The 27,674-nt window shown below is 39.1% G+C and overlaps 1 protein-coding gene and 1 long non-coding RNA gene across 4 annotated transcripts in view; both read right to left on the minus strand.

Annotated features, from left to right (window-relative positions):
* Window positions 1-485: 485 nt before the first annotated feature.
* On the minus strand, window positions 486-2,758 carry LOC134471869 (uncharacterized). The gene is made up of 2 exons (XR_010041577.1): window positions 2,550-2,758; window positions 486-1,569 (listed from the first exon to the last, which is right to left on the minus strand). It is a non-coding gene; the product is annotated as an uncharacterized LOC134471869 (long non-coding RNA).
* Window positions 2,759-10,890: 8,132 nt separating this feature from the next.
* Window positions 10,891-27,674, minus strand: part of Malt1 (MALT1 paracaspase) — a 74,828-nt gene continuing 58,044 nt past the window's right edge. For all 3 annotated transcript variants that reach the window (XM_063231556.1, XM_005005565.4, XM_063231557.1), the window contains 7 exons: window positions 26,647-26,824; window positions 25,538-25,612; window positions 24,797-24,924; window positions 19,600-19,749; window positions 17,716-17,873; window positions 16,065-16,190; window positions 10,891-14,763 (listed from right to left, as the gene is read on the minus strand). In XM_063231556.1, the coding sequence (XP_063087626.1) occupies window positions 14,314-14,763; window positions 16,065-16,190; window positions 17,716-17,873; window positions 19,600-19,749; window positions 24,797-24,924; window positions 25,538-25,612; window positions 26,647-26,824 (1,265 nt within the window). In that variant the 3' untranslated portion in view covers window positions 10,891-14,313. The remainder of the gene's footprint in view (window positions 14,764-16,064; window positions 16,191-17,715; window positions 17,874-19,599; window positions 19,750-24,796; window positions 24,925-25,537; window positions 25,613-26,646; window positions 26,825-27,674) is intronic.

Below are 27,674 nucleotides of genomic sequence, written 5' to 3' on the forward strand. Positions count from 1 at the left end.
TAGCACAGGCTGGCCTCAAACGCAGGGCAATCATCCTGCGGCAGCCTCCCAAGTGCTGGGATGATTAAGTGTGCATCACCACACCCAGTGTTTCTGCCACTTTCTGAAGCAGTTCTAGAAGTCATGCTTTTGTATGTGTGAGTGATCCTGAACTGACTCAAAACATGTAGCTTTCCTGGTCATTTTGACTTTGGGGAAGAGCCAGAAGTTAAATGGTATCAGACTCAGTGAATAAGACAGAAGATGGCACAGGTAGTGTTTTGTTTTGTTTTCTGACAGAAATCGCCACATCAAAAGCAATGTGTGACACAGAGCATTGTCATGATGGAGGATGATGAATCTGCCAATTTCTCAGGTGTTTTTCTGCACGTTGTTTCTTTAGTGCTCCAATAAGCTCTCAAAATATTCTGAATTCACTGTAGTGCTGCTGGATACAAATTAAGCTCACACAATTCTATCAAGGTAAAAAAAACACACACACACAGTCTGTATTACTCTAATGTTGAACACTGAACCATGCACATTTTTGCATAACGAGGAGGTGATTTCTATGGAGAACCCTGAACAGTATCTCATGATCATAATCATGGAAACCAAAGTCCATCTCCCAGACTGACATTTCCCACAGGGCTGGGCTCTGTTGTGGCACCAACTGCAACTCAATGAACTTGACACTGTGCTGTGGTTGACAGTCAAATTGAGTGGAATAAATTTCATACTCCTTTGCCTCATGTTGAAATCTGTTAAGATGCTTTGAATGGAACCACAAGATACTCAGTGCCTCAGAGATTACCCTCCTAGTTGATCGCCCATCTGATTGAATCCTTTTGTTTTCTCTGTTAACATGCTCTTGGGGCTTGGATGTTGAAGGATATCACTGTCTCTCTTGGTTTAACACGTTCACAACCACTATAAACCACTAGCAAACCATCTTCATGGTCATGGCAGGATCACCATAAACTAATTTCAGTGTTTTGTGTGACTCTTTAGCACTTTTTGGTAGCTTGAGACAAGGTTTCATATTGTCATGTCATTTTCATACTGAACATGCCTTGTTCACGATGTACGGCATACGTCAAAACACACCTTTTCTCGATCACAACAGCACTGAACGAGTCAAAGCTTGTCCCACACTGTTGCTGAGGTCGCAGGGCTTCTTGTATGGAAGATGCCTGCCTTTCTGTTGGACAGCGCCTGGCAGCAGCATTCACCAATAGTCAGTCACACCTCCAGGTCAGAGCCGGAGACCCTAAGTCCGAGAAAGGTCACATTCATGGCTGTGTGGATGACCACAGCCTTCCAGGACCACCGTTCAGCTCACCACATCTTCCTTCTTTTTCCAGGGCAATAACCCAGTGGGAGGCCCAAATTTTATTTTGGTGATAATAAGAGTAAGAGCTGCTGGGTTTTTACTGGATGGTAAGCTCTTTAGTAAGCTGTGTAGCACTGAGGTGTTTAATGTCAGCGATGACCCTACAGCAGACAGCACTGCAGATGAGAGGAAGCAGGAATGAGGCTCCACAGTGGGGCTTCAACTCTCTTAGTCCCCGGCCTGGTGCCTGGTGTCTCCTGTAGATCAGAGTGTGTAGGTTCTTGAAGCCTGTGTGTCAAAGGGCTTTCCCCATTGATTGCTCCCCCCCCCCCCCGGCCTGGTTCCTGCCTTCCTGGAGATGGAACCCAGCACCTCATGCATGTTAGGCAAATGCCCTACCACTGATCTGCTGATGCCCTGGTCATTTGGATCTTGACGTAGGGTGTCACTAAGTCACTAAGTTGCTTACATTGCTTTCAAAGTTTTGATTCTCCTGCCCCAGCCTCCCAAGTAGCATGGATTATAGGTGTGCACCCCTGTGTTTTCTGACTGTGTTTTCTTTTAAATGGGTTAAATTTGGAAGTAGTCATTTCATATGTATGATAAGAAGGTGAAGCAACCAGCTCCCCTCCCCGGTAAGGAGCGATGGTTTGGGCAAGCTGCGGCTGCCCCAGGAGAGAACCACCCAGTGTTTCCCAACATCCATGTCATGTTGGAACTTAGGGCAGTGGGACACCAAGCAACCTGCTCGCCCCCCTGGCAAACAGCTGTGAGCCCACTGATGCGCAGACTGAGAATGAAACATCCCACCCCCAACCCCCCCATTAGCAAATGGGAGCCAGAGGTCTGAGCATCTCTTGGGAGGCTGACCATATGCAATACAGCAAATAAGGGGAGTTTCCTTCTACTATCTCTAAGAAGGCAAATATTCTTATCACTGTTTTGCTTTCTTCTGATTAATGGTATTGCTCTATTCAATATTCTGTTTTGATAAGTTCTATAATGTTCTGTATTTGGTTTGATTTTGCTATACCTGATTGAAAGGACAACTATTGTGAAGATACCAAGATATAGTATGGTACCTATTACTGTTATCCTGGTAACCTGCTGTGAAGTTCTGTACCAATTTCACTGCACTGTCTTAATTGGCTTTGTTCTGTCTTGTTCTGTTGTATTTTACTACCTTCAAAATAATAAAAAATTTTAAAAAAGAAGGAAATACCAGCTGCATACTTACAGTCAATTTAAATTCAGATGTATCTAGCTGGACTAAACCAATGAAGAATTTGGAATTGAGGCTCAGCTTCTCTGTAGGTGTGGCTCTGGAACCAGAGGAAACACAGGGCTTGGATGGCCCTTTTCTGAGCTGCCCTTGAGGACAGGGAGAAAATCACTCTGGGAAGACAGTGCCTTGGCTCCTGGTGGCTTTCTGATCCTTCCTGATCTTACCTGTGTCTTATGTCCCTGCATTCTAGAATGTTCTAAAGCACTGTAGCACAAGTTCAGTTTTGGTTAAGTTCATTTGTATGGGGTTCTGTTACCTGGCATCCAGAACTGCCCGCTTCAGCCAGTTCCTGTGCCTTCCACAAGCTGGACAGCCAACCCCACAGGGACCTGTGAGGATCTCCCTCTCTGTTCCTCCCCTGGCCACCTTGATCTTCAGTGAATGAGGAGGGGCTGCTGCCCACACAGAGGTGGCAGCCGTGGATCATGGAGCCCCTTTGGTGCCATCCTCCACCTTCTTTTCTTATTTTAAAGAGGGTAAAAACAAACCATAACAAAACAGAACAAAGCAGATGAGAAGAAAACAATGTGACACAGATTTCAAAGCAAGACAACAAGAGATCTACAGTGGCTACCATAATGTCTCTTGTTTTATTTTAAATGGTGATCTATATCTTCACACACAATGAATTCATACAAAACAAAATAGTATAAAACTGATCAAAACAGAGTAATAAAGGCATCAAAACTAGACAACAGGAAAATCAACAATGGCTATTATAACATCTCTTGTTCTCTTCAAAATAGCTGTCCATATCTTCAAGTGTGTTGAAATTAAATAATAAAAAACAGATTAAAACCTCTCTAAATTTACCTACTCTTTGCAGCGTGTCTGCACTTAACTTTTCCTGTGCTGTCTTTGAAATTGGAGAAGAGGAAAGAGGACAGAAAGAGAGTTAGTGGTACATTTGGGATATGATTTTTTGCTGTGTGTCATTTTGTTTTGAGACAGGGTCATACTGTGTAGGTCTTACCTGGCCTTGAACTCACTATGCAGCCCACACTGATCTAAGAGTTCAAATCCTCTTGCCTCAGCCTCCCAAGAGATGAGATTACAGCCACATGCCACCATGCCTGGCATGATTTACTTTTAAAAAGAAAAATCCACAAATCAAAGAGCCTCAGAAAACTGAATTACACTCCTTTTTTTTAAAGTTTACTGTAAGTAATTTCCACGCTGTATACTCCTCTATTTACGGTACTGGGAATGGAACTCAGGACCTTGTGTTTGCCAGACAGGCGCTGTGCACGCTGAGCTGTATCCCCAGCCGTACTCACTCATTAAAAAGCGTACTTAGCAGATTTACAGGTCATGCAGCCATCACGCCCCGAATAGATTCCAACCCAGTAGCTGGTGCTCTCCAGGCTCCCCGATGGTCCCTGGCACCCACTAACCCACCTTCCATCTCTACAGAGCAGCCTCTTCTGGCTTTTCACACAAACAGCAGCCGTCAGCTCTGCAGTCTACTTTCTCTGTGAAGGGCAGAGGCTCAGGGCTCTTCTTTTGACTCCAGCGCTATTCAAACAGTCTCATGCTTTTCAGTTTAGCTGTCAGCGCAGTAGACTGAAATGCTTGAAGACTTTTAACTGAGTGTAGTTCTGAGGCTTGAGAACAGGATTGCATGATTCTCCCTCCTCCTCCTCCTCCTCCTCCTCCTCCTCCTCCTCCTCCTCCTCCTCCTCCTCAGCGACCATAGAAGGGGGCGCCAGGGAGGAAGGAGAGGAGAGTGACAGTCGCACAGAGTGGTTGTGGGCAGCAGCCCTCCTTGCACCCTTTCTGTAACCCGCACATTCTCTCCCACAGCAGCAGGTGAGGCCTCTGCAGGCCACTGAGCTCAGGCATGAGCCCGGTGAGCGAGCAAGCTGTACTTTTGCTTTCTTTCTTTCTTTCTCTCTCTCTCTCTCTTTCTTTCTTTCTTTCTTTCTTTCTTTTCTTTTCTTTCTTTCTTTCTTTCTTTCTTTCTTTCTTTCTTTCTTTCCTTCCTTCCTTCCTTCCTTCCTTCCTTCCTTCCTTCCTTCTTTCCTTCTTTCTTTTGCAGTAGTGAGGACTGACCTAGATCTTTGTACTGAGCAACACATCTAGTCTTTTATTTCTGTTTTTGAGACAGGTCTTTGCTCCGTCTTTAAGTTGCCTACATTGGACTTGATTTTACTACCCTCCTGCCTTGGTTTCCCAGTGTGCTGGGATTAAGGCACTACTCCAGGCTTGCACTGTATTTTAAGGAATTTGCTGATAGCCTAGGCACCATCTCCCCTTATCCTTCAAGTCTTCTCTGACACCTAATGCAATGTAAATTCTGTGTTTACAGCTGGTGCACTGCTCTGCATTGGGAAGGGCAGATGCGCCTCTGCAGGCCTAAGCACACAGCACTCAGCAGGGTGAGGAGGGCAAGCCCAGTGACCGCGGAGGGCGGCCCTGGATCCGGAGCCCATGCCTCCCGGAAGTCAGCACTCAGGCTTTCGGTGTGCGGCAGCTCCAAGATTTGCTTTTTGGAATTCTCTGGAATTTGTACCCTTGAGCATTTTTGCTGTACAGTTGGTTAAATCTACAAATCCTGACCCGGGGATATAGAGGGCTGACAATTCCTTATGAGTGGCACTGTTTTCAGTCTACGAACAGAATCAATGCTACGAAATAGCCTTGTGCTCTCTGCAGCCCCCAGCTTGGGCCTTGGTGACCAGTGTGGCTCACTCACCCTGACGAGTGGCAGGGCCAGGCTGAAGGGGTGGAAGCTGCATGACCGAAAGGGCTCCAAGCGAGTCTGCAGGTAGCTCTGGAATGTACGGGCACAGGAAGTTTATGGGGAAGAGGTGTCGGCAGTGCTCTGTCGGGCTGCCTAAGGCAGGACCTTTCAGCCGGGAAGCATTCCGGGCCTAGAGATGAGGCTGGCCAAGCCAACATTAGCCATCAGGTTCTTCTGAAGACCTCTCGGATAGAAATGCCTTGCTGGTTGTCCACACACACGTGCCTCAGGGGAGAGCCGAGCCCAGCGCTCTGCCCTGGGTGCTGTCTCCCTGGTCTACCACATCGCACTGGTTTACCTTGGGAGGGAGGTGAGCATGTCTCTGTGCACCTCTGAAGCCAACAGTGTGGCATCAAGCTGTAAAATCAGGTTTTAAGAAACATAATACCAAGTTAGCAATAACACCTGATTTAAATGGGTCAGATTTGGTGCCATCCACTCCAAGGGCCAAAATTGCTGGTCAAGACCCGAGCGGCTGGCCAGCCAGCACCTTTCCATACGAGGGACTACAAGGCTCCAGCCTCACTGCTCAACTGGGATCCTCCCTTCCCCTGCCTTCTCAGCTGTCATGCAGACAGATGTACGGGACAGCTGTGTGAGGAAAACCTCCAGCAGAGGCTAGGGGGCTAGTGAGAGACTAGAACCTTCCACAGGAGAGACCATGCAAACCACAGCGCGCTGGGGAAAGGCAGTGAGTAAAACAGGTAAGAGCATAGTCCTCTCAGACGAAAGGAGGGGGAGCCCCAACTCCACTCTCAGTGAGCAGCTCTGGCTAGCTTGAAACCCCTGGACTCCAGCCAGTGAGGTCAACTTTATCAACACACAGAGGGAAGGGAAACAAAACTGCCGACCCAAGGTGGGGATGAGGACAGAGAAACTGAGAGCAAGCCGGGGTAACAGTGTAGCAACCCGTGTGAGCCTGCAGCATCTCTCTCCCTCTCTGTCTCTTTCTCTCATCTCTTTTCTCTGTCACCTCTTGCACCTCTTTTAGGGAGACACTAAGCCTTCATAATATAGGAATCACTATTCTATATAAAATTGGAAGTGGTAAAACTGTAGCTTATGGCTAGGCATGTTGGCACATGCTTGTAATAATAATTATATTACTATATTGTTGCATAATAATCACAATCATAATAAAAAATAACCCCAGCACTCAGGAGACTGAGACAGGAGGACTGCCACAAGTCTGAGGGCAGCCTGGGCTACATAGTGAGTTCAAGACCAGTCAGAATTACATAGCAAGAACTTCTCTCGTAAAACAAAACAAAATAAAAACAAACTAAACAAAAAAAAAAAAAAAAAAAGGAAAGAAAAAAGAAGGCAAAGCAAAGCACATTTTCCTATGAAGACAGATGTCTCCACCACGCAGATTAAATTTCGAACAAATATTTTGGAAATTTTTGGAATGTGACCCATGGCTTTTATTTTTAGGGATGAAAAATAATCTCTTCTATAATATTTCAATATTTAAAAAATATTTCTCAGGGGCTGGGGATTTAGCTCAGCAGCATAAGAGCCTGCCTTGCGAGCAGCCAGTTGTGAGTTCGATCCCTGGTACCGATAAAAAGGAAAAAGACCAAAAAAAAAAAAAAAATTTCTCATGGAATAATGAAATATTATCAGCAACCACCTTGGCTCTTTTTCCACTGCAATTAGAAAACAAGGACTGAATTTATGCAATTCACTGCCTCACTTGTTATCAAAGGAGGACTGTTGGTTGCAAGCTTCAGAGAAGTATCTCTTATACACAATCTTTATTTCTACTCCATCAAATGAGACCATTTTATGTCACAGCATTTCTGCACTGATTCCACAATGATTGCCTGTCTTCTGGGCTGTTACATAAGCAGCAGCAGCACTGTGGAACCCTTAAGGAGCAGGGGGGGTCACGGTGGCCTGCAGGTTAGGTCTGAGTCATCCTGCCTCTGCACTTACCACTTAGGTTGTCCTGGGTGAATGAATGTGCAGCTCAGGTTAGCCACAATCAGTTTCTTCATTCATAATTGCACCGAGACTTAGACAATGTTTACGTGGAGCATACCGAAAATGGTACCATCTAGGGCCTTTGGGCCCAGTAACTTACTAAGATAGGAATACTCACCTATTGTGTTTTTACTAAAAATTCTGGTTTTTGACTAAACTCAAACATGATAAGAAAAAGTGGAATTACTGCAGACTTACCAGGATCATCTTTCATAGTTTTATAACAGGCAGAATTAGTAATAAGCACCTCTGTAATTGTTCATGATATCAGAAGCACAAAGTACTGTGCACTTTTAAACTGAAGATTTTAAGGAAAAGTAAATGTTTTAAAAAATTTGCTGATGTTGAACGCACGCTATAATTATATACATGTAATTTTAAAAGTGTATAAAAGCTGTTTGCTGCATAAAATTTGGGAAATACAAGCAAGCAAAATATTACTATTCAGACTTGTTTTGTTGATAGCTATAATAAAAGTATTTTGTTATATAAAGAACTGGTGACATGGGGCTTCCAGTAAAGATGATGGATAGATAAGAGCAGAATACAGAGCCTCCCTGAGACAGACTTTACAAATTGTGCTTTTATTAATATTGTTATGTACTGCTATATTAAATTATGCTATGATATAGACAATTCTATTGAAGATAATGAGAAAACACGGTAACCATGGTAGACCTCCTTGTACAATATGTCTTGTACAATATATACAATTGTACAATATGTGCAATGTCTTTTTTTCATTTCATGTGTTTATAGGAATATGTTTTATTTTGTCTTGCTTTGTTCTATTTCTCCCTCTAATATAGAAAGGATAGAAATGCATGTTAAGACTAATGCATAAACAGTTTATGGGAACTGATCTTATAATGTATGATGAAATGAACAAATACTTTGAAGAAAAAGAGACACTATAGTACCCAGTGCTGATCCTGTAGTGTCATGATGTGAAATCCAGCAATACTATTATTCTTTGTTCAGAGTGATTTTAGCCTGCTTTGGTCTGTTTAATCTCAACATAAATGAAGATATGGGTAACTGCATGTATGTTTGAGTGTAGAGGACTGATAAACATATTACTAAGTTTTGTTGGATAGTTGAACAGAACCATTTGCAGTCTCGCTGTTTGAATCCCCACTTTGTATGTTTCACTTTTGTATCTTGAACAACTATTTGTAAGAGGACAACATGTAATCATCAACTAGTGATTTCTTACTGTTTTTCTTTGAACGTATGTATTATTTCTACCCATTTTCTGTTTTATTTAGTCTTTCTTTCAAGAAAATTTAAAAAAAACTGGTAACATTAAATCTACAGTTTTTTAGCAGTGTCTCCTGAGATCCTAGCCCTTATGGAGCTTAGGTCTCTGGGAAGCCAAGCCAGCATCTCCCCTCCCTGTGAGTGGAGGCAGGGTGGCAGCCTGCAGCCCTTCCAGGGGGAGATCTAGCAGTGTCTCTTGAGATCCACGCCATGTTGGAGCTTATCTCAATCTCTCCCTTATTCTTTTTTTTTTTTTTTTTTTTTTTTTTTGCTTTTTCGGTTTTTTATCGGTACCAGGGATCGAACTCACGACCGCCTGCTTGCAAGGCAGGAGCTTATGCCGCTGAGCTAAATCCCCAGCCCCTCTCCCTTATTCTTTAAAAAAATTATTTAGTTATTTCTTATGTTTTTTAATTAAGGGGAAAAATTTTTTTAATTAGCATATATTATAGTAACTCTTTTTGATTTACTGTTAACTTGTTTTGAAGTCCTGTAATACTCCCACGATCTTGTTTTGACTGATTAGACTCTGTTCCATTCTATATGATAGTATCAAGTTTGAGGGTCTAAGCACCTACTTTGAAGGCAATAAGATTCACTAAGATGCCCATTCTGGTTTGACTGTTGTCTCCTTTGGAAGTCCTGTAATGTTTACAATGCCTAAGTTTTATTGGTCTTGTTCTCTACTCTTTTGTCCAACTTTATAATATCTAAAGAGATAGACTATTCTTTTTAAGGAAACAAGAGACAATTTTGATAACCATTGTTGATAACCTTGTACTCTGTTCTACATCATGTGCTATGTCTACCCTTGGTTTTGAGTGGCAGCTTTGTTTTCCATATTTGACTATATTCTCTTCCCCCCAAAAAAGTAATAAGGACTAGGAGTAATAAAATCCAAAATGTGTAAATTTTGTTGTAAAAAAGAGAAGGAAAAAAAAAAAGAGCTCTATGGATATAACAGCAATTGTGTTTAGGGGTGTTAAATAGCTGACTATATTAATGTTTTTGGATCATTGAACACAGCTGTTTGCAGTCTCTCTGTTTGAATGTTCACTTTGTATTCTTTGATACTGTGATTTGAGCAACTATTTCCAAGATGATAATATGTAATCTATTAGCAGGTGATTTCTTACTATTATGTTTTTCTTTGTAGTTCTGTATTACGTGTACCCTTACACCACTTTGTTTTGTTTTGTGTTTTTCTCTTTTTCCTCTTAAATAAAATTAAAAAAAAAAATCTACAGTTTTTGAAAAATGACTTTAGAGTGAATAAAATTCAACCCTAATTATTTTGTAGTACTAGAGAGTGAAGTCTGATCTTTTACACCGAGCTATAGTCCCAGTCCACTTTAAAAACATTTTAGACAGGGTCTTACTAAATCATTAAATTGCCTAGGTTGGTGCTTGTTTTTTGAGACAGGGTCTCACTACGTAGTTCAGGCGGCCTTGAGCTAGATGTGTAGTCTAGGCTGGTTTCAAACCCATGGCAATCCTCTTGCCCCAACCTCCCGAGTGTTTGGATTATAGACGTGAGCCACCCTGCCGAGTTTAGGTTGGTGCTTACATTTGGTTCCTCCTGTTTCAGCCTCTTGGAGTGCTGGGATTACAGGCCTGTACCATCATACTTCAACTCCATTCTATTGATTGACTGGTCTTTTCGAGGTAGTTTTTGCTTTGTGCAGGCTGGCCTCAGACCCAGAAATCCTCATGCCTCAGCCTCCTGAGTGTTGGAATTGCAGGCGTGTGCCACTATGCCTTGCTTCAACTCTGATTTATTTTAGGAGCTCTGCATCACCAATGCCATGATGGTAATAATGGGATGAATGCTAATAACAAACACAATCTATATTGTATAGGGATAGTTTTGAGGATGCCTGATTTGAAGAACAATGTAGCTCCTTTGCAGAAAGTTGGTGGTTTATAGAGATGATTTTTTTTTCTTGTTTGGTTTTTCTTGTTTGGCCTGCTATGCAGGCCAGGCTGGCTTTGAATTTGTGGCAATCTTCTTGCCTCTGCTTCCCAGTGCTGGGATTATATTAATGCATCACCAAACCTGCTTTATAGGGATGATTTTAGTATTACCAGTTCTATAAAGTATCATAAATCCTCATGTTACACATCAAGTAACACAGGGATAGATTAAGCAAAACATTTCAGGTCACAAGATTAGTAACTACTGAAGCCCTGAATTACCTCAGTTCTCAGCATAGCCAAACTTGTGTCTGACGCTTAATTTATCTTTATCATGAAATAATGAAAAAAGATTAGCGTGTCTATGTAACATTCTCATGTTTGGGGGTATTTTTTTTTTAACATTTTATTTAATATGATATGCCACATAAAGGGGCAGAGGAGTAAAAGACAAAACAAAACACAACCGTCACAACCAAAACAAAACAGAACAAAAAACCCCCCAAAAACCAAAACACCAGAGCTGCAAAACTAAAGCAGGTTCTCAGCATGCATGAGGCCCTGAGTTCAACTGGGATAAAATTCACAATATCCAACTATGATTTTTTTTTTCATACTGAAGATTGAACCCAGGGCTGTGATGATACTATGTACACATACCACACTGAGCTCCACCGCCAGGGACTCAGGCTGAATTTGAACATCAGTGTCAATCTCAAAAAGCAGATACACTGCACAAAAGAATGGATAAATGCTGAGTACTTGGTAAAAATCGGATTTCATTCTCATATTAATCATGCATCCATACGTGTCTCAATTACATAAACTTTGGCTGCCTGATTGCATTTCTTGAATCTGATGTAAAAAAAACTGTGACTGCTAAGAATGCCTGATAGATTTCTATGCCAGTCATGGCTGTGAAAGCATTGAACATGGAGCCACAGGAAGGAGGCAAGAGCCAAATGCACCATTAGTGTCAGTTTTTTTTTTTTTTTGTTGTTGTTGTTCCTTTGAGATATGGTTGCTCACTGGCCTCAAACTCATGGCTATCCTCCTGCCTCAGCCTGCGTCAGTATTCTTTAAAGATGTTTTCTAAGGCTCATCCTCAAGGATGATTTCCTTTGTTCATCTCTGAATCAGTAACAGTTCATTTGATAGCCAAACAATCCCATGTATTGAGATGAGTGCTCCTTTTTTTAGACATGTAATTTATAATTGCTACTTTATAAATATTTTCAACTACTTCCAGAAAATATCCTTTTCCCCAGCATCGAATAATCATTTTGGATTTAGGTGAAGCTTTAATTGCTCAAACTTCTATTTTACTCTCTCTCACATTCTTTTTTCCTCTGTCACATTCTAAATGGTATTGACAAGTTAATTCTAACTTGTAACCCTATCTCAGTATTATACAGCAAACTGTGAGTTAAATAAAATAAAAAACATGACTGATAAAAAGTGTACCATTCTTTTAGTTTTAAAATGGTAAGTACAATACACACTTGGATTTTTAAAAAATGCAAAGAGGGTAAACTATGAAAGGTAACAAGTTCCTTTTCCTTGCCTTCCAGTTCTCCACGGCCACACAGCCCATTAGGGAAGACACTGACCATATGTGGCTGCTTACATCAAAAATAAAATCCCAGAGTTCACGAACTACGCTGCAACTGCATGACCACCACAGGGGGCTGTTTGGTGTCACACTAGGAACACAGATCACAGCATTTCCGGCATCACAGAGGTCACTGGGCAGAGCTGCTCTATGAGAGCCACCATGAAGTACACACAAATATTTATCTTTTTATGACTGAGTTCTTCACAAGTCTTATCAGATACACAATTTCTCACAAACGTTTTTCTTATTCTAGGCGCTTCCTTTTTGGGGGGCTCTTTCTGAGACAAGGTTTTGCTATGCTGTTCAGGCTAGACTTGAACTCACTTTGTAGCCCAGGCTGGCCTCAAACTCTCAGTGACTCTGCTGCTTCAGCTCCTGATGCTGGCATTAGAGTGTGTACCACCACATCCAGCATTCATTTTCTTCATGACGCCTTTAAATTACAAGTTTAATCTGATAAAGTCCCATTCAATGTCTTCCTTGTTGCTTGTGCTTTTAATGTTGTATCCAAGAAATTTGTTCAACTTGTAGTTTTATTTCTTTTCAAATACAGATGACCTTTATTTATTTTTTGAGCCCTGCTAAAACCTCAAGTACAAAGCTGAGCAGAAGTGGTTATGGCATTTTTTTCCTCTACTTATCTGATTCACATTAGGGAAACACTCACATCTTTTGGGGAGAATTTGCTATGAGTTGGTACTAATTCTAATGTTTGATAGAATTCAGTGGTAGGGCCATATGGCCTGGGATTTTCTTTTGAGGCTCTAGACATTACAATCTCTTTCCTTTCTCTGGCTAATTGCCTTTCTATTCCTACTTGCCTGGGAGTGAACCCAGGGACTTCATACTGAGCCCCTTTTCATTTTGAGACAGGGTCTCACTAACTTGTCCATACTGGGCTCAAACTTGCAATCCTCCTGCCTCAGACTAAGAGTCCTAGGATTTGGCCATGTACCACCAAACCCAGATTGACAGCTGTCTTTCATTCTTTTTTTTTTCTTTTTCGTTTTTATTGGTACCAGGGATTGAACTCACGACCACACACTTGCAAGGCAGGCGCTTATGCCGCTGAGCTATATCCCCAGCCCTGCCAGCTGTCTTTCAAACCTGTTTTTAGGAAGGACCAGAAATGATAAGCCCATTTCAATTTACTAATTCAGTCATTTCCTTTTTTTATTGCCATTTGTCTTTTAAATCTGCTAAGTGAATGTTCTCTCTTTAGACTGTAAAATTCAAGAAGGAAATACATTTTATCAAGGAAGACACTTTCAGTGTCTGGAAGATTCAAATAAGCAGCTATTAAAACTGCCCAGTTATAGGGGCTGGGGGTTTAGCTCAGCGGCATAAGCGCCTGCCCTGCAAGCAGGCAGTCGTGAGTTCGATCCCTGGTACCGATAAAAATGAAAAAGACCAAACCAAAAAAAAAAAAAAATTGTGTAAAAACTGCCCAGTTACGCCTCTATTCTTAAGTTCTGCTCTCTAGCTTTAACCACCTCTCATGTAGTTCCATGACCTCACAAACAAAAAATTTAAGCCTGGTCTGGGTAAGATTTATATACAAACCTTGGAACTGATACTTGCACCAAAGTCTCATAATCATAAATCAAAGCCTGTACATCACTTAGATAATATACAGATTTACATTTCTCTCCCTCCTCCTTCTCTTCTTCCTTTTCTTCCTTCCTTTAAAAAATAATGTCTCAGAGCCATAAGGAAGGCAGTATGTAGTGGAAAAATTGCTGGAATAGAACTTGAGAGGTCTCAGTTCTGTGCCAGCTGTAATTTAGACAAGAGGACTCAATCTGTTTTTCTCAGCTACACCAGGTTAGGTCTGAAGGCTAGCAGGAGTCCTTCTGGTGTTACAGGTTCAATGACTTAACTACACATAAGGCCACTTCCACTCCTCTCACTTCAGAATAGTCAGAATAAAAATATTTTTGTTATGTACACATATATACATACATACATATTTCGTTCTCAGAGAACAACTCAATTTACAAGTTAAGAAGAGAAAAAGAAGCAAAAAGTCATTTGTGGTTAAAAACTGTAATTCCATCATCTCAAGTCTTGAGCTCATTCAGGAGTTGCTCCCAGTGTTCTCTCCGTGTATGTGCACTGCCTTGCCACAACACCGCATTTTATATCAGTACTCTTTCACGTGAGGCATCTAGTAATTATGCGGACTTTCACAAACAAGGTCACTTTTCAGAAATCCTGAGCCCATCAGAGACACTGAAGGGCATTTCATCAGTTGTCTCCACCGGCACGTTACTCCTGCCAAGCCCGCAGGAGTAGTGGTGGGGGTGGTAACTTGAAATAAAAGCGTTAGAAGCGTTAGGAGTCCGGCTGCAGTGGCATCGCTCTGACGGCACAATGCTCTCTGAATTAGCAAGGTGTGAATGGTAGACGCCATGGAAGGAGCCCTGAGAGGAAGGGTAACGGCCCGCTGCCCCGGAGGTCGGCGTGGAGCTGTGGAAAGGCCCGTCGGACATCAGGCACGTCTGATAGCAAGTCTTCCTGCCCAGGCCTCGGTGCATGTCTAACTTAGCGATGAGAGGCTTCCCGACATTCACTTCCTGTTTCTCCTCCACAGTGTCCTCCAATCCTGAGTACTGATATGATAAACACACTGTGAAGATCAGATGTTCCTGAAAAGTAAAAGAAAGCAGGCTCAGTACTGTTTTTTCTTTGGTACTGGTAATGGAACTCCGGACTTGCCAGGCAGGGGCTTGTGTTGCTGAGATGTTCCTGGCTGGTTCACCATTTTTACCAACTGTGAAAATGTATCAGTCTTGAGATTTCACTCCCACACCCAATAACAGAAATCTCAGCCCCTTTTATTAGGGTTAAAATTCTCAAGGCATCTTTCTCCATCTCCCAACATGGGGGAAGACCAGCTACGATCAGCTTCCTTTTCTTTCATTCAGTACTTAACGAGTTTAGTAAAATTCCAGTTCTTACCCTGGTAACCAGTCACGATTGTACAGATCTTACATCATATTTCTGGTACTTTACCTTTTCCTATTATTGGAAATGGGAGTTATCATTTAAGGTAAAGATGATGCACGTGTACCAATTCCCCAAGACAAGTGTAATTATTACATCTTACAAACAAATAGATAAAAAGCAATCTGGCTTTACACCTATGTCAAAAATATAAGCTGTTTAAAAATATTATGAATAATCCAGAATCATAAGAGAAACATATAACCGAATCAGGTAACAGGCTAAATCTTGACGACATGATTCTAAATAGACTGGGTATGGACAGGTGACAGCAGGTACGTGCTTGCTGTCTTCATGTAACTGTCAAGTGTCCATTCCAGTCCCCAAATTTTGCCTGAGACATTCTAGGATATTCAGCTATGAATAAATTAAAAACTCAATTTTTGCAAGGATGTGCTTTTATTAGGAAACCTAACCATGTAAAGCTAGCTTCTCATTTTCAAGTCAAGTACAAATGAAAGAGATTAAAAAGATATCTCAATCCTAATTTGTATGTTTTATAGAAACTTACAGAACAAGAAAGTGATTATTTCAAAATGCTAAGGTATTCAGAAGTAGAGTATGCTCTGTGTTACTAACTTCTGAACTGTATGGAGAGTAAGCACAGGGACTTTTCACAAAAACATCCTCAGGCCACTATCAGGGACAGAACCTGTGGTACCTCAGTTTATGAGCTTCATTTGTTCCACAATTCTGGGAAAGATGGCTACGTTTGGGTTCATGTTTGTGCAGCAAAGATGGCTGTGATTGTGTTTGCCACCCAACACAGTTTATAAACAAGAGCATTTGTGAGCTGAGGCACCGCTGTGTAAAACGAAAATGGCCCCTGAGAAGACCCACTGTAGGCTGGTTTTCCCTACTTCATCATCCAAAGTCTATGCTAGAGAATTTTCAGTGTCAGGTAGTTTTTTTACTAGTTACTATTAACAGGAAAAATAATCACCTTTAATTTCTGCAGGGAACTGAGTCTGGTGTAGAGGCAGTGCTTGGGCAGCTCCTTTGATACCAAGTAGCTGCCGGTTTCTTCAGGAGACCCTTTGTTTGCATCTTTTGGATCAATATCTAGGTCCTGGGGAAAAAAAATCAGTGAGTGTTATAATGAAATCACTGAAACTTACAGTATAGTTTATCACATAAAACATATGGACAGGTATAACTCTCAGCAATTTGGCTAGAGCAGGTAGACCCTTATCCAAGATAAAAGAAACAATGAAAATGATGTTCTATGGTTATAATTAGAATTCAAGATCCTGTGCAAATATATTTAAAAAGTAAATTTAGTCAGGTACAATGGCATGCACTTGTAATCCCACTTAGGAGGCTGAGGCAGGGAGATCCCAAATTTGAGGTCGGCTAGGGCAAGACTGTTTCAAAACAAAACAAATCAAAACAAAACAAAACAAAACAAAAAAAGGGGCTGGCATGGTGGTGCACTCCTATAATCCCAGCACTTGGGAGGCCTAAGGCTGGCGGATAACTGCAAGTTCAAGACCAACCTGGACTACAAAGTGAGCCCAAGGCCAGCCTGAACCAAATATTGAGTCCTTGTCTCAAACAAACAAACAAACAAACAAACAACCCCCCCACAAAACAAAAAAGGTAGTACTAATTTTTTTCAAATTATTTCTCTAAACACATTTTTCCATACTCCGGTTTCCTTTGTAGTAGGAAGAACACCCTAGTGCTTGAATCTTGGATTCTTTCCCTCTTTATCATCACTTTGGGAAGGTGCAGGGGGATTCATATGCTTAAAGTAAGTAGGAAGAATAAACCATCAGGCTAAGGTCAGTCCTTCCCTTTTAGAGCCAATTAACGGGCGAAGGACAGGAGTGCTGTGCTGTTCCACAGGATGCCCACGGCTCTGCCTGGGCACCTCAGCAAGGAGGCTGCCCTGCACAGCGCTGCTGCGATGTGGGCACTGTCTAGTTCTCAGGTTCTGAGCAACATCCTCTGCTCACACATGAAGCAGTGTCCTCCACAAAGCTTCCGTAAGTAACAGACATTTCTGTTTCTCCTTGCTTACTCCTCAACCTCTTATATCTATGTAGGAAACTGGGCACTATTTATTCGCTTTTAGAATAACACAAAAATAAATTTTGTAATTAATTGCTTGGAAAGAACAGAATTAGAATTCTATTCTTTCAATACACTAATAGTATCCTACCTTGACGAGTAAGTCTTATGCTGTTCCAATAACATACTGGAAACTTACTCTTCATGTATGTATAGTGTGTTGAATTCTTTCACATTTGGTATCCTTTTTAGGATTGGATAAGTCAAAGGCACCCTTCCTGAGTGATAGCTATTTTCAAATTTGACAAACTATTTTTGTAATTATTAAACACTATGATAGTGTTACCAAAACACAAACATACATGTAAACTTATATTAATGTATTTTCTTCATATTTATTATCAGATTTAAGTCTTTAAAAGTTTAGTCTTGAGGTGATTTTTTTTTTGAGTAGTGGTGGGGATTGAACCCAAGGCCTCACTCATGCTACCACTGAACTACCTCCTCAGTTCAAAAATTTAGTCTTTAATAGCAAGGAAGTTTCACTGTAATTTAAATAAAAGAGAAAAGAGAGGACTTACAAGTGGGAAATCAGTTACATAGGCATCACACATTACAATCTCAGGTGGTTTGTGGACTATACTTGTATATATTATCATGACATTGGAAAATTCAGCCGCAAATCCTAATTGAATCCGAACACCACACTGAAATTGAAGACACATGCTTTCTGGAAGTTCTAAAAAAAAAAAAAAGAAAAGAAAAACAGAAAGAAGAAACCAGTAAGAAAAATTTAGAAAATATTATTTTAAGAGTGCTAAGTCTTCTGAAAAATATCAAATATCCTAAATAGGGCAGAATACAGTTACAGTCTTTTCTTCTACTTAAAAATACTCTGTAATCATTATTTTTAAAACATACTTTCACAATAGAACAAAGCAGCTCACTGCTGGCCAAACAAATTAAATTTTCATTTCCTATAGTTGTTGTCCATCTGCATATATAATTTTCATAGTGGTAATTAAAAGTATACATACAACCACTGATACATTTTCACTGATGTCTTATGTTTTCATGGCAAGAATTTTTTTTCAGTGCTGGACAGGAACCCAGGGGTTACTGCATGCTGAGTAAATAAATGTGCTACCACGGAGCTACACTCTAGCATCAGACAAGAATTTTTAACCAACATATTACTGCTATAGTCTGCTAATTTTGATCATTATTTACTCCTGAATATCTGTAATATTTCTGGGTCTATCATTCCTTGCATAGCGAATATGTCATATATTTAATGCTTTGGCATTGTTGAAGAAATCCATAAAAAAACAGATTGTTTTCAATTTAGATGTAAATGAGGTTTTATTACATCTTAAATATTTATTTGATGGGCTAAAAATACATTAATTATTTATATTCCTTTTTCTTAATTATTAATCTAACTATGATGATTGTTTACTCATTGAGGTAGAGACCTTAATACTTTTTCATTTTATATGAATTATATTAAAAAAATCTATTTATTAGATTTGTTACAAATACTTTCCACATGAGCTTTTATTTTCATTTTATGAAAGGTTTTGATTACTGTTGATTTTTACCATTGTAACTTTGTTACTGTCAGTTTTTTGGTGGATAAGAAATTCAATCTGAGTTATTTATGCAATTCTCCAGAAAGCCAAGATAATATATTTTGAGCTCTATTAATTAAACCAAAGCATAGCTTGGATAGCAAAAACTATTATGAAAAGAAAGATATCTTATAGTGGTTTAATATATACAATTATTTTCTAATTATCTCTAGTAAGAGTCATAGAATACTTAGAACTCAAAGAAAATTCTAAATATTTCAGTCAATAAACTTATTTTTGACTAAGTCACACAGAATTACGGAAAAGTAATTAAGCTACAGATATGATTTTCACCTCACCCTGTCCACTGATCTAGTGTCACAGAGAGGGTCCAGCTGGTATTTATGAGTCATGGTTTCTCTCAGGTGGACTGCACGCAATCTCACCAACTCAATGCAGTGGGGACTGTGGCTTATCTAGAGTTTATAGACAATATATTTCTCTGATTGTGGAGACTGGGTGAAAATCTAGGCCTGTTTGATTCTGAACAACATTTTAACACTGAGAACACAGAAGTTAAAGACTGCATACAAGGCAAATAAAAAAATTAACTCATTTTAAAGACAAAAGAACTGAACATGATTAAATTTTATCCATGGTAAAAACAATGGGCTACATAATTTGAAATCTCTAACATCAAATAAGTCAGTGCAATGTCTATAATTAAGTGTACAATGTCTGTAATTAAAACATTTGTTTAGCTTTAGATTTGCTTACTGGGCCAAAAATTGTTCAATAAAAAATTTAGAAGAAAGTATTTAGTCAGAAGATAAACTTTATGATTTCAAACACGGTATGACAGGAAGATCTCACAGGAGACAGACTCCACCATACCATGAGCCTTGGCCCACTGCAGGTTGCGCACCAGAGACTCCGCGGAGGCAGCCGCCCCTTGAATCGGATCAGTGAGTGCTCTCTTCTCAGACAAACTGCTTCGAATCTCCAGAGCCTGTTTACCTTTGGTAAGGTGACATTTGCCCATATCTAAAAATAAGTAAATGTTATTGTTAAGATCATTAATCCTTGTGTTATATTTTAAATATTCAGGTCAAAAACTTTCTCAGAAATCAGGGTTTATTTTCATATCAACCAGTCACTCAACAAATATTTACTGAGCACCTAAATGTGCAGGCACAGTTCAAGGTATTGAGGATATAACAGTGAGCGAACAACCCCAGTCAAATTTACTTGGTACTGTTTTTGTTTGTTTTGGTGTGGGACTGGTGGGACCTTCTGCAGTGTAGGCAAGCACTCTACACTGAGCTGTTTTACCAGCATTTAAAGAAATTTTTGTTTTTGAGAAAGACCTTTCCATGTTGTCTAGGCTGGCTTTCAACTTATGATCCTCCTGGCTCAGTCTCCTGACTATCTGGGATTCCGGGTATTTAGCGTTGTGCTTCAGCTTAACTAAGAGTTCTTTTTGTTTTTCTTTTTTTTTTGGCGAGTTTTGAGAATTGAACTTGGGACCTCCTGCTTGCTAGGTAGGTGCTGTGCCAGTAAGCTATATCCCCAGTCCAAGATCTCTTTATTGTTAAAACAGGATATGATGTGTTAAAACTATCCATTTGGCCAGATTATCACTATTTCCTTCCACCTACTTGAAGTAATTACCATTACCCAGGGCAGGGTGCACACTCCATGAGTATCTTAATTTTTACTCATATGTAGGTGTCTGTAAGCAGTATGTGCCATTTGCCATTTTTGGTTTTGAATTTAACAGAAATGTTACATAATAAACATGATGTGTAATATGCTGTTTTCATCTAAAATGTTTTAGATATACATTTTCATTAACTGATAAACATCAATTTAGATTTAAAACTATCAGATATCTGTATAAGTTACAGTTTACCTTAGTCCTATATACTTGCTATTAATTATTAATAATGAAGTTGAGCTCAGAGTAGTGGTAAGTGCCTGTAATCCCAGCTACTTGGGAGGGTGAGGCAGGGAAACACAGTAAATAAATAAATAAATGGACAAATAAAGTCAATAATAGCTAGCCTTGAGAGGGTACGAAAAATGTATAAAACTTAAGATTTCATCCGTTTTATATACATATATATACATATACACACATATAAGATTCCAAATCTGTGTTAACGTTTTTCCATGGTTTTTCTTTAAATGTACACTTACACACACACACACACACACACACACACACACATACATATATACACACATACATATGAACAGACAAGGGCACACACACACATACACATCCTCCCAAAATAATTCAGAACTAAGTCTAAGTTAGACCAACTTGTTAAGGGTAGGGTGGAGAAACCAAAGATTCCAAGTACATGCTGAAATTATTATTAGCTGTTAGAACATAGAAAATATAGAAATAACTTCTTAAAAGATGAAAAAGAAAAATGAGCCAAATGAAAAAATTAGATGGTTAAAATCCATACACAAAATAACAAATATAAAGTGAACTAAATTTTCTAGTTTAAAGAGATTATCAAATTGGATTCTTAAAAAATTGTATAATTAGGGCCAGGGATTTAGCTCAGCAGTGAAGTGCCTGCCTGGCAAGTACAAGGTGGAACTCAATTCCCAGTACCCTTAAAAAAAAAAAAAACTGAATTAAAAATCTATTATTGCCAGGTGTGGTGGTACACACCTAAATCCCAGTACTCAGGAGGCTGAAGCAGGAGGACTGCCTCAAGTTTGAGACTAGCCTGAGATGTACATTAGCTCAAGACCAGCCTGAACTACACGGCAAGACCCTGTCTCAAAAAATGATGCAAGTGGCTCAAGTGCTTGCCTGGTAAGCACAAGATTGTGAGTTCGATCCATTTTCTAAACCAAACCAACCAACCAAACAAATAAAAAAAGCCAAAGCAAAACAAAAACCTACGATTTGCTACCTCCAAAACCTACAACCAAAGCAGAATGACATAAAAATGCCTGGAAGTAAATGAATAAAGTAACATCTCATTAACAAAAAGCTGAGATGGAGTTCTACTACTATAATATAAAATTTGGAGACATCACTATTACAACTATTTGTTGTTAAGAATAACATCAAAATAGAATCAAAGAAACCAAGAAAGACATAAAGAATAGACATAAATGTTACAAAAGACAATGAAAAATAGAGGAAAGCAGAGCCAAAGGTTGGTGTTTTCTTTTATTTGAGACAAGGTCTTGCTTTGTAGTTCAGGCTAGACCTGGAAAGATTACGTAGCCCAGGCTGGCTTCAAACTTGCAGCAGTCCTCCTGCCTTAGCCTCCCTGAGTGCTAGTATTACAGGTGTATACCACCATGCCCAGCCCTAAAAGTAGGTTCTCTGAAAAGAAACAGCATGTGACAAACTCTGGCAAGATTATTAACTAGGAAAATAAAATCACTGACCCAAATAAGTAATACTAATGAAAAGGGTTTGTTACTACTGATAATCCGTAAATTATCCTGTGAGAGAAAACTATGAGCAACTAAACTCCAACAATTTTGAAGACTACCCAAAAAATGTTACCAAAGTTGTCTCAACAAACATATAAAAAGCTTACATAGTGTAAGAAATGTCCATTTTTTTTTTTTTTTGTATCAGAAACAGAATTCAGGACCTTGTATTTAATAGGCAGTCACTTCTGCTGGGCTATATCCCTAGCTCAATATCCATAATCTTGAAAAAGTAGTAGTTAGAAAATCTTAGTATCAAGAAAATACCAGAAGAGTACTATCAAAATGTTCAGGAGATTTTATACAAAATTTCCCAGAACACTTCTTTCCCAAGAAGGAATACCACTGAATTAAGATTTTCTGGAGAAATGGTTAGTAATAAGATGTGTTGTGGATATGTATTTATTTGTGTCTGTGCATCTGTGAGTGTGTGCGTGTGAGTGTGTCTGTCCATGGACAGCGAGGTGGAAGTAGAAGTTAATTTATTTTAAGGAAATGGCTCATGCAGCTGTGTTGCACAAGTCTAAAATCTGCAGGGTATGCACGGTGGCCCATGCCTATTATTCCAGCACTTGGGAGGCTGAGGCAAGAGGACTGTCATAAATTCAGGGCCAGGCTGGCCTACACAGTGAGTTGAAGGCCAGCTTGAACTACATAGTGAGACTCTGTCTCAAACTAAAGAAAAGAAAAAAGAGAAGAGAAGACCAGAGAAGAAAAGAAAAGAAAACAAAAGAGAAAAGAAATCTGCAGGGTAGGTAGACAGGCTGGGGATGATACTGTGAAGCCTGGAGTCTGAGCCCCAAAGGCAATCTGCCAGTTGATTCTTTCCTGCTTTGCTCAGGTCAGATTTGTTAGTAGATCTTCCATTAACTGGAGAAGGCCTACCACCTTATAAGAGTTATCTTCTTTACTGAATATTCACCGATTTATATTCTAATGTCATCCAGAATAAACAAACATCTAGAAATATCCTGAGTAATGTTGGACTAAGTATCTTGGCACTGAGGTCCAGTCAGTCCCAGTCAGGTTGGTATAAAATTAACAATCTAACATCCAACTCATTCTAAAAAGCCAGCATAATGCTGATTACAAAATCAAGCCAAATATAATGAAGCCAAGTATGAGAAAGTATAAAGTTACAGGCCTATTTCTCATATTATGTAGATGCAAAAGTTCTAAGCAAAATGTTAGCAAAGTAAGTTTACTAGCTTTAAAAATATACCCCAATGAACTTATCTCAAGTTAAAATAACATTAGACATTCTATAAATTTAATCATAGAGATTAAAAGAAAATAATATTTTCTTTATAGTTGCAGAAAAACCATTTACTATGTTCAACATCCACTTAAAAATTCTCCAAAGATCTGTCTATTAAAAACTTCCATTATACTAAGTGTGAATACACTAGCAGTAATTCCTTTAAAATCAGAAATGGGACAAGGATGTCCATCATTACAATTTGTATTCAGTATCTTAGAAGTCTTGGCTAATACTATATCAAGGATATATGCAACATTCCTTTAACCAATAAGAAAAGCAAAAACAGCATAATAAAAATATGGACAAGACATATGGATAGATTTTTCTCCTAGGAAGATATACACATATAGCTGGTGTACTGAAAATATGAGCTGGTGTTCAATATCACTAATGTACAGGAAAACCAAATCAAGATCGTATGAGATACCATTCACAATGATTTGGCAAAAACAAAAGAGTCTGATCTATCAAGTGACAGATTAAAGAGAAGCTCAGTATGCAAGACAGATAAAAGCAGAACTTTTTTGGTTGAAGCTGGAGGGTGGAAGGAAGTTCTAAGCCTTGGCAGGCTGTGCTGAGAAGTAGAATCATGTAGTCTCACTAAAATATATACACTGACAAAAACATGAAAAATGTGACTGAGAGCCGTTAGTGAAACACTATTTTCAAGCTTCCATCTCTGGAACATTTCATGAAACTATTTTTTAGTGGTGCTAGTTTGTAAAAGTGTTACATTCTCTTTTAGTATGACTTATACAAGGGTGTTTCATAAACACACTGCAATCTACTGATGTTAACAGGCATATATATTCAACACCTGACATGAGCTTTGGTATTTCACCAGTAGGGAGAGAAAGGGACAGAAGGCCGTGCATAAAGACATGGCATTAATAGTCTAGAGCTCATTCTTAAAGAAGGACTTTAAAAACCACTAAGCTCATTAAGAAAAGAACTGGGTTATATTCAGTTGGTGATATTTCTGCAGTTTTTTTCTCTAAAGGTGGGGGAGGTATCTCATTGGACACTTTTTCTTCTTTTTCAAACAAGCAGACTGAGCTAGGCGCTAGGCATAGAAATAAGGTAAAGCTCTGAGGATTAAACCTTACTATACTAGTTGTCAGCCGGGTTGTCCAAGTGATATGCATATATGATATGCAGCTAAGTCAACAGGGAAGGAAGGAATTCAACAGCAGAAGAACAATGTTATCAGATACTATGTTGCAAATTGTTTTATAAAATAAACACCAATTCCAAACACAACAGTCGGAATACAATAATCAACATGCAGGAAGCCACAAATAGGGTTTTCTCCTGTTCTTTTTCTTGAGTGGTCTATTTTTTTTTACTTTTTAACTTTACCTTCTGCAACTTCATCTAGTAACACAGTAATTTTCTTGTCTTCTAGTAATCTATCTTTTAAAAATTTCATGAAGATTCCATTTGCCAATCCAGAATGCTGGATTTCAAAAGCTTCTGCTCCTTGACACCTTAAGAACAGCAAAAGAAATAAGTAAACAAGCCAGGCACAGAAAGACAAATACTACATGTTCTTATATGTTGACACTAAAAAAACCAAACACACAGAAGCAGAAGGCAAAATGGTGGTTACTAGAGGCTGGAAAGTGGGAGGAATATGGAAAGGCAATTCAAAAGGCAAAATGCTTTAGACAGACAGGAAAAATAAATGGTAAATATCTGGGGTGATTAGCTTGATTCAATCATTCCACACTGTACACATATAGCATCCATTAATATATACGATTTAATTAGTCAACCTGCAATAGAAAATAAATTTAAAAAGAAAGAAAACTGTGAAGAAGCAAACACTCGCCACATGGCATGTACATATATACTAATAAGCCTGAGCCTCACTCTCTCTTCTAAGAGTTAATCTCTCAATGGGAACTAAATGCCTTGGTGCTTAGTGACAAGATGCCAAGTCATGAAGTATTAAAGTCAGTTATACAAAGCTTTGCGCAAAATACTGAGAAGGGAAATTTATGCCTAGATGTCCATGGATGCTTCTAGGTTTCTAACATACCATCAAACAGAAGGCATTAAAGAATAAGGAGTCTCAGCACAAACGTAAAGTGTCCTTACGTGGCATATCCAAATACGATGTTGGCGGTGACCTTCAGTGCATCCAAGATTGGAATGGTATCATCATAGTCATTTCTATTTAAGAGAGGGGTAAGGAGAGAGAGGCAGGGCAAACGTGTAAAGTTAAAGAGCATTTGCTAAGAACGTAAGTAATACAATAAAAATACCATTTTTGTATATATAATTTAAAATGACAGATTTAAAATCTTTTGTCTAGTCAGCTACATATTTATCAAAAATAACTTGGAGTTCCTACACTATTAAGAAAGCAGTCACATCCTTCCTTTTGTAAAAGGAGTTGCATTTGAATGCTAGCACTGCATTTTGATTGTAAATATTGAACATACAAAAAAACAGTAAATCCTGAAGGAATAATCATTGTACTTTAGTGATTCTGTGATAAACACATGGAACCCAAACCCTTGAAAATCTGCTTCAGCTATATATTTACAAGACCAGAGCTGACTAGTGATCAATCATGCCTTTTTAAAAATTTTTTTTGGTACCAAGGAGCAAACTTATGACCTCGTAATTGCCAGGCAGGCACTTGTGCCACTGAGCTAAACTCCCAGCCCCTCACCCATGTTTTAAATTTACTTTTTTTTTTTTTTTTTTTTTTTTTGCCTTTTTCCTTTTTATCGGTACCAGGGATCAAACTCACGACTGCCTGCTTGCAAGGCAGGCGCTTATGCCGCTGAGCTAAATCCCCAGCTCCCTCAACCATGTTTTATAGGTGTAGTTTTATTAATTCCTGAAGGAAAATGCAGTGACGGTTAGAGACATGCATAGGCATTCTGGAGAATTGGTTCCTTAAAGTATGAGTACACATCCATGCCTTTTATTTCTTCTTCTTATTAATACCAGGACTTTGCACTTGCCAGGCAGGTGCCTGTGCCACTGAGATCACAAGGTAGTTCATTTTTGTTTTACTGAAAACAGGAATGGAGTTAAAAATATACATGAAAAGCATATTCCTCTAGATTTAAGTTTCAATGTATAATCAGCAATTCAGAAATTCAAATAGTTCTTAGCATCTCAAGGTTTGCCTCAAGCTTAGCTAAGCTGCTATTTAACTCCAACAACTGATCAATGAAGATAAGATGTTTTACCTTTTCCGACACATATCCAGCAAGAATACATTGAGTCCAGTTTCTTTTTCTTGCATCAACTTCAGTATATTTTGTACACACAGACAATTTTCAGATCTATATGGATTTGGAGCATCAACAGGAACCATAAAGCTGTTCCCAAAATTTTCATAACCATGTCCTGCATAATATAGTAAACCTGAAAAGCAAAACAAACAAAAACAACAGGGATATATTAACTCTAAATGTTATTTGAACATATAATAGAAAACTTTAAAAAATGACTTTTATTTTCTTCAAGTTGATGCAAAGCATATTTAAGAAATACAGCCAGGTGCCTGGGATATAGCTCAGCGGCACAGTGCCTTCCTGGCAAGTGTGAGGTCATGAGTTCGATTCCTAGTCCCCCGCCCACCCCCACAAAAAAAAAAAAAAAAAAGAAAGAAAAGAAATATGGCCAGGTATAGTGGTATACGCCTGTAATCCCAGCACTTGAGAGGCTGAGTCAAAAATATCGCTGCAAGTTTAAGGCCAGTCTGGGCTACACAGTAAGTTCACAGCCAGCCCAGACCACATAGTGAGATCCTCTCTCAAAACACAAAACAAACACTCCCCCCAAAGAAATATTCAGTTACATAGTGCATAGTGAATGTTAATTTGCACTTTAAATTATTTTGGCAAGTCTGCATTTGAATTCTGTACTTTAAAACATTAAGATGCTCTCTGAAGTATATTCTAGTGCATAAAAGTAATACATTTATAACCAATATTATGAAGAAATAGAAAGCAAGGAAGGGGCTTTGTGAATATTTAATGGGTGAACAAGCAAACACAATTCAAGATTCTTAATTTCATTAGCCGCTAGGGAAATGCATATCAAAACTACAATAAGATCCCACTTCATACTTAATAGGAGAGCTAAAATAAAAGAGACAAGCATTGGTAAAGATAGAGATTGTGACTCACTCATTTCAGGAGGAAATATAAATGCTACAGGAACTTTGCAAAGAATTTAGTAGTTTCTCAAAAAGTTAATCATAGAATTAGCA

This window comes from Cavia porcellus, unplaced genomic scaffold (assembly GCF_034190915.1).
Source record: "Cavia porcellus strain 051 isolate PalLab524CR breed Dunkin Hartley unplaced genomic scaffold, mCavPor4.1 scaffold_20, whole genome shotgun sequence".
NCBI lineage: Eukaryota > Metazoa > Chordata > Mammalia > Rodentia > Caviidae > Cavia > Cavia porcellus.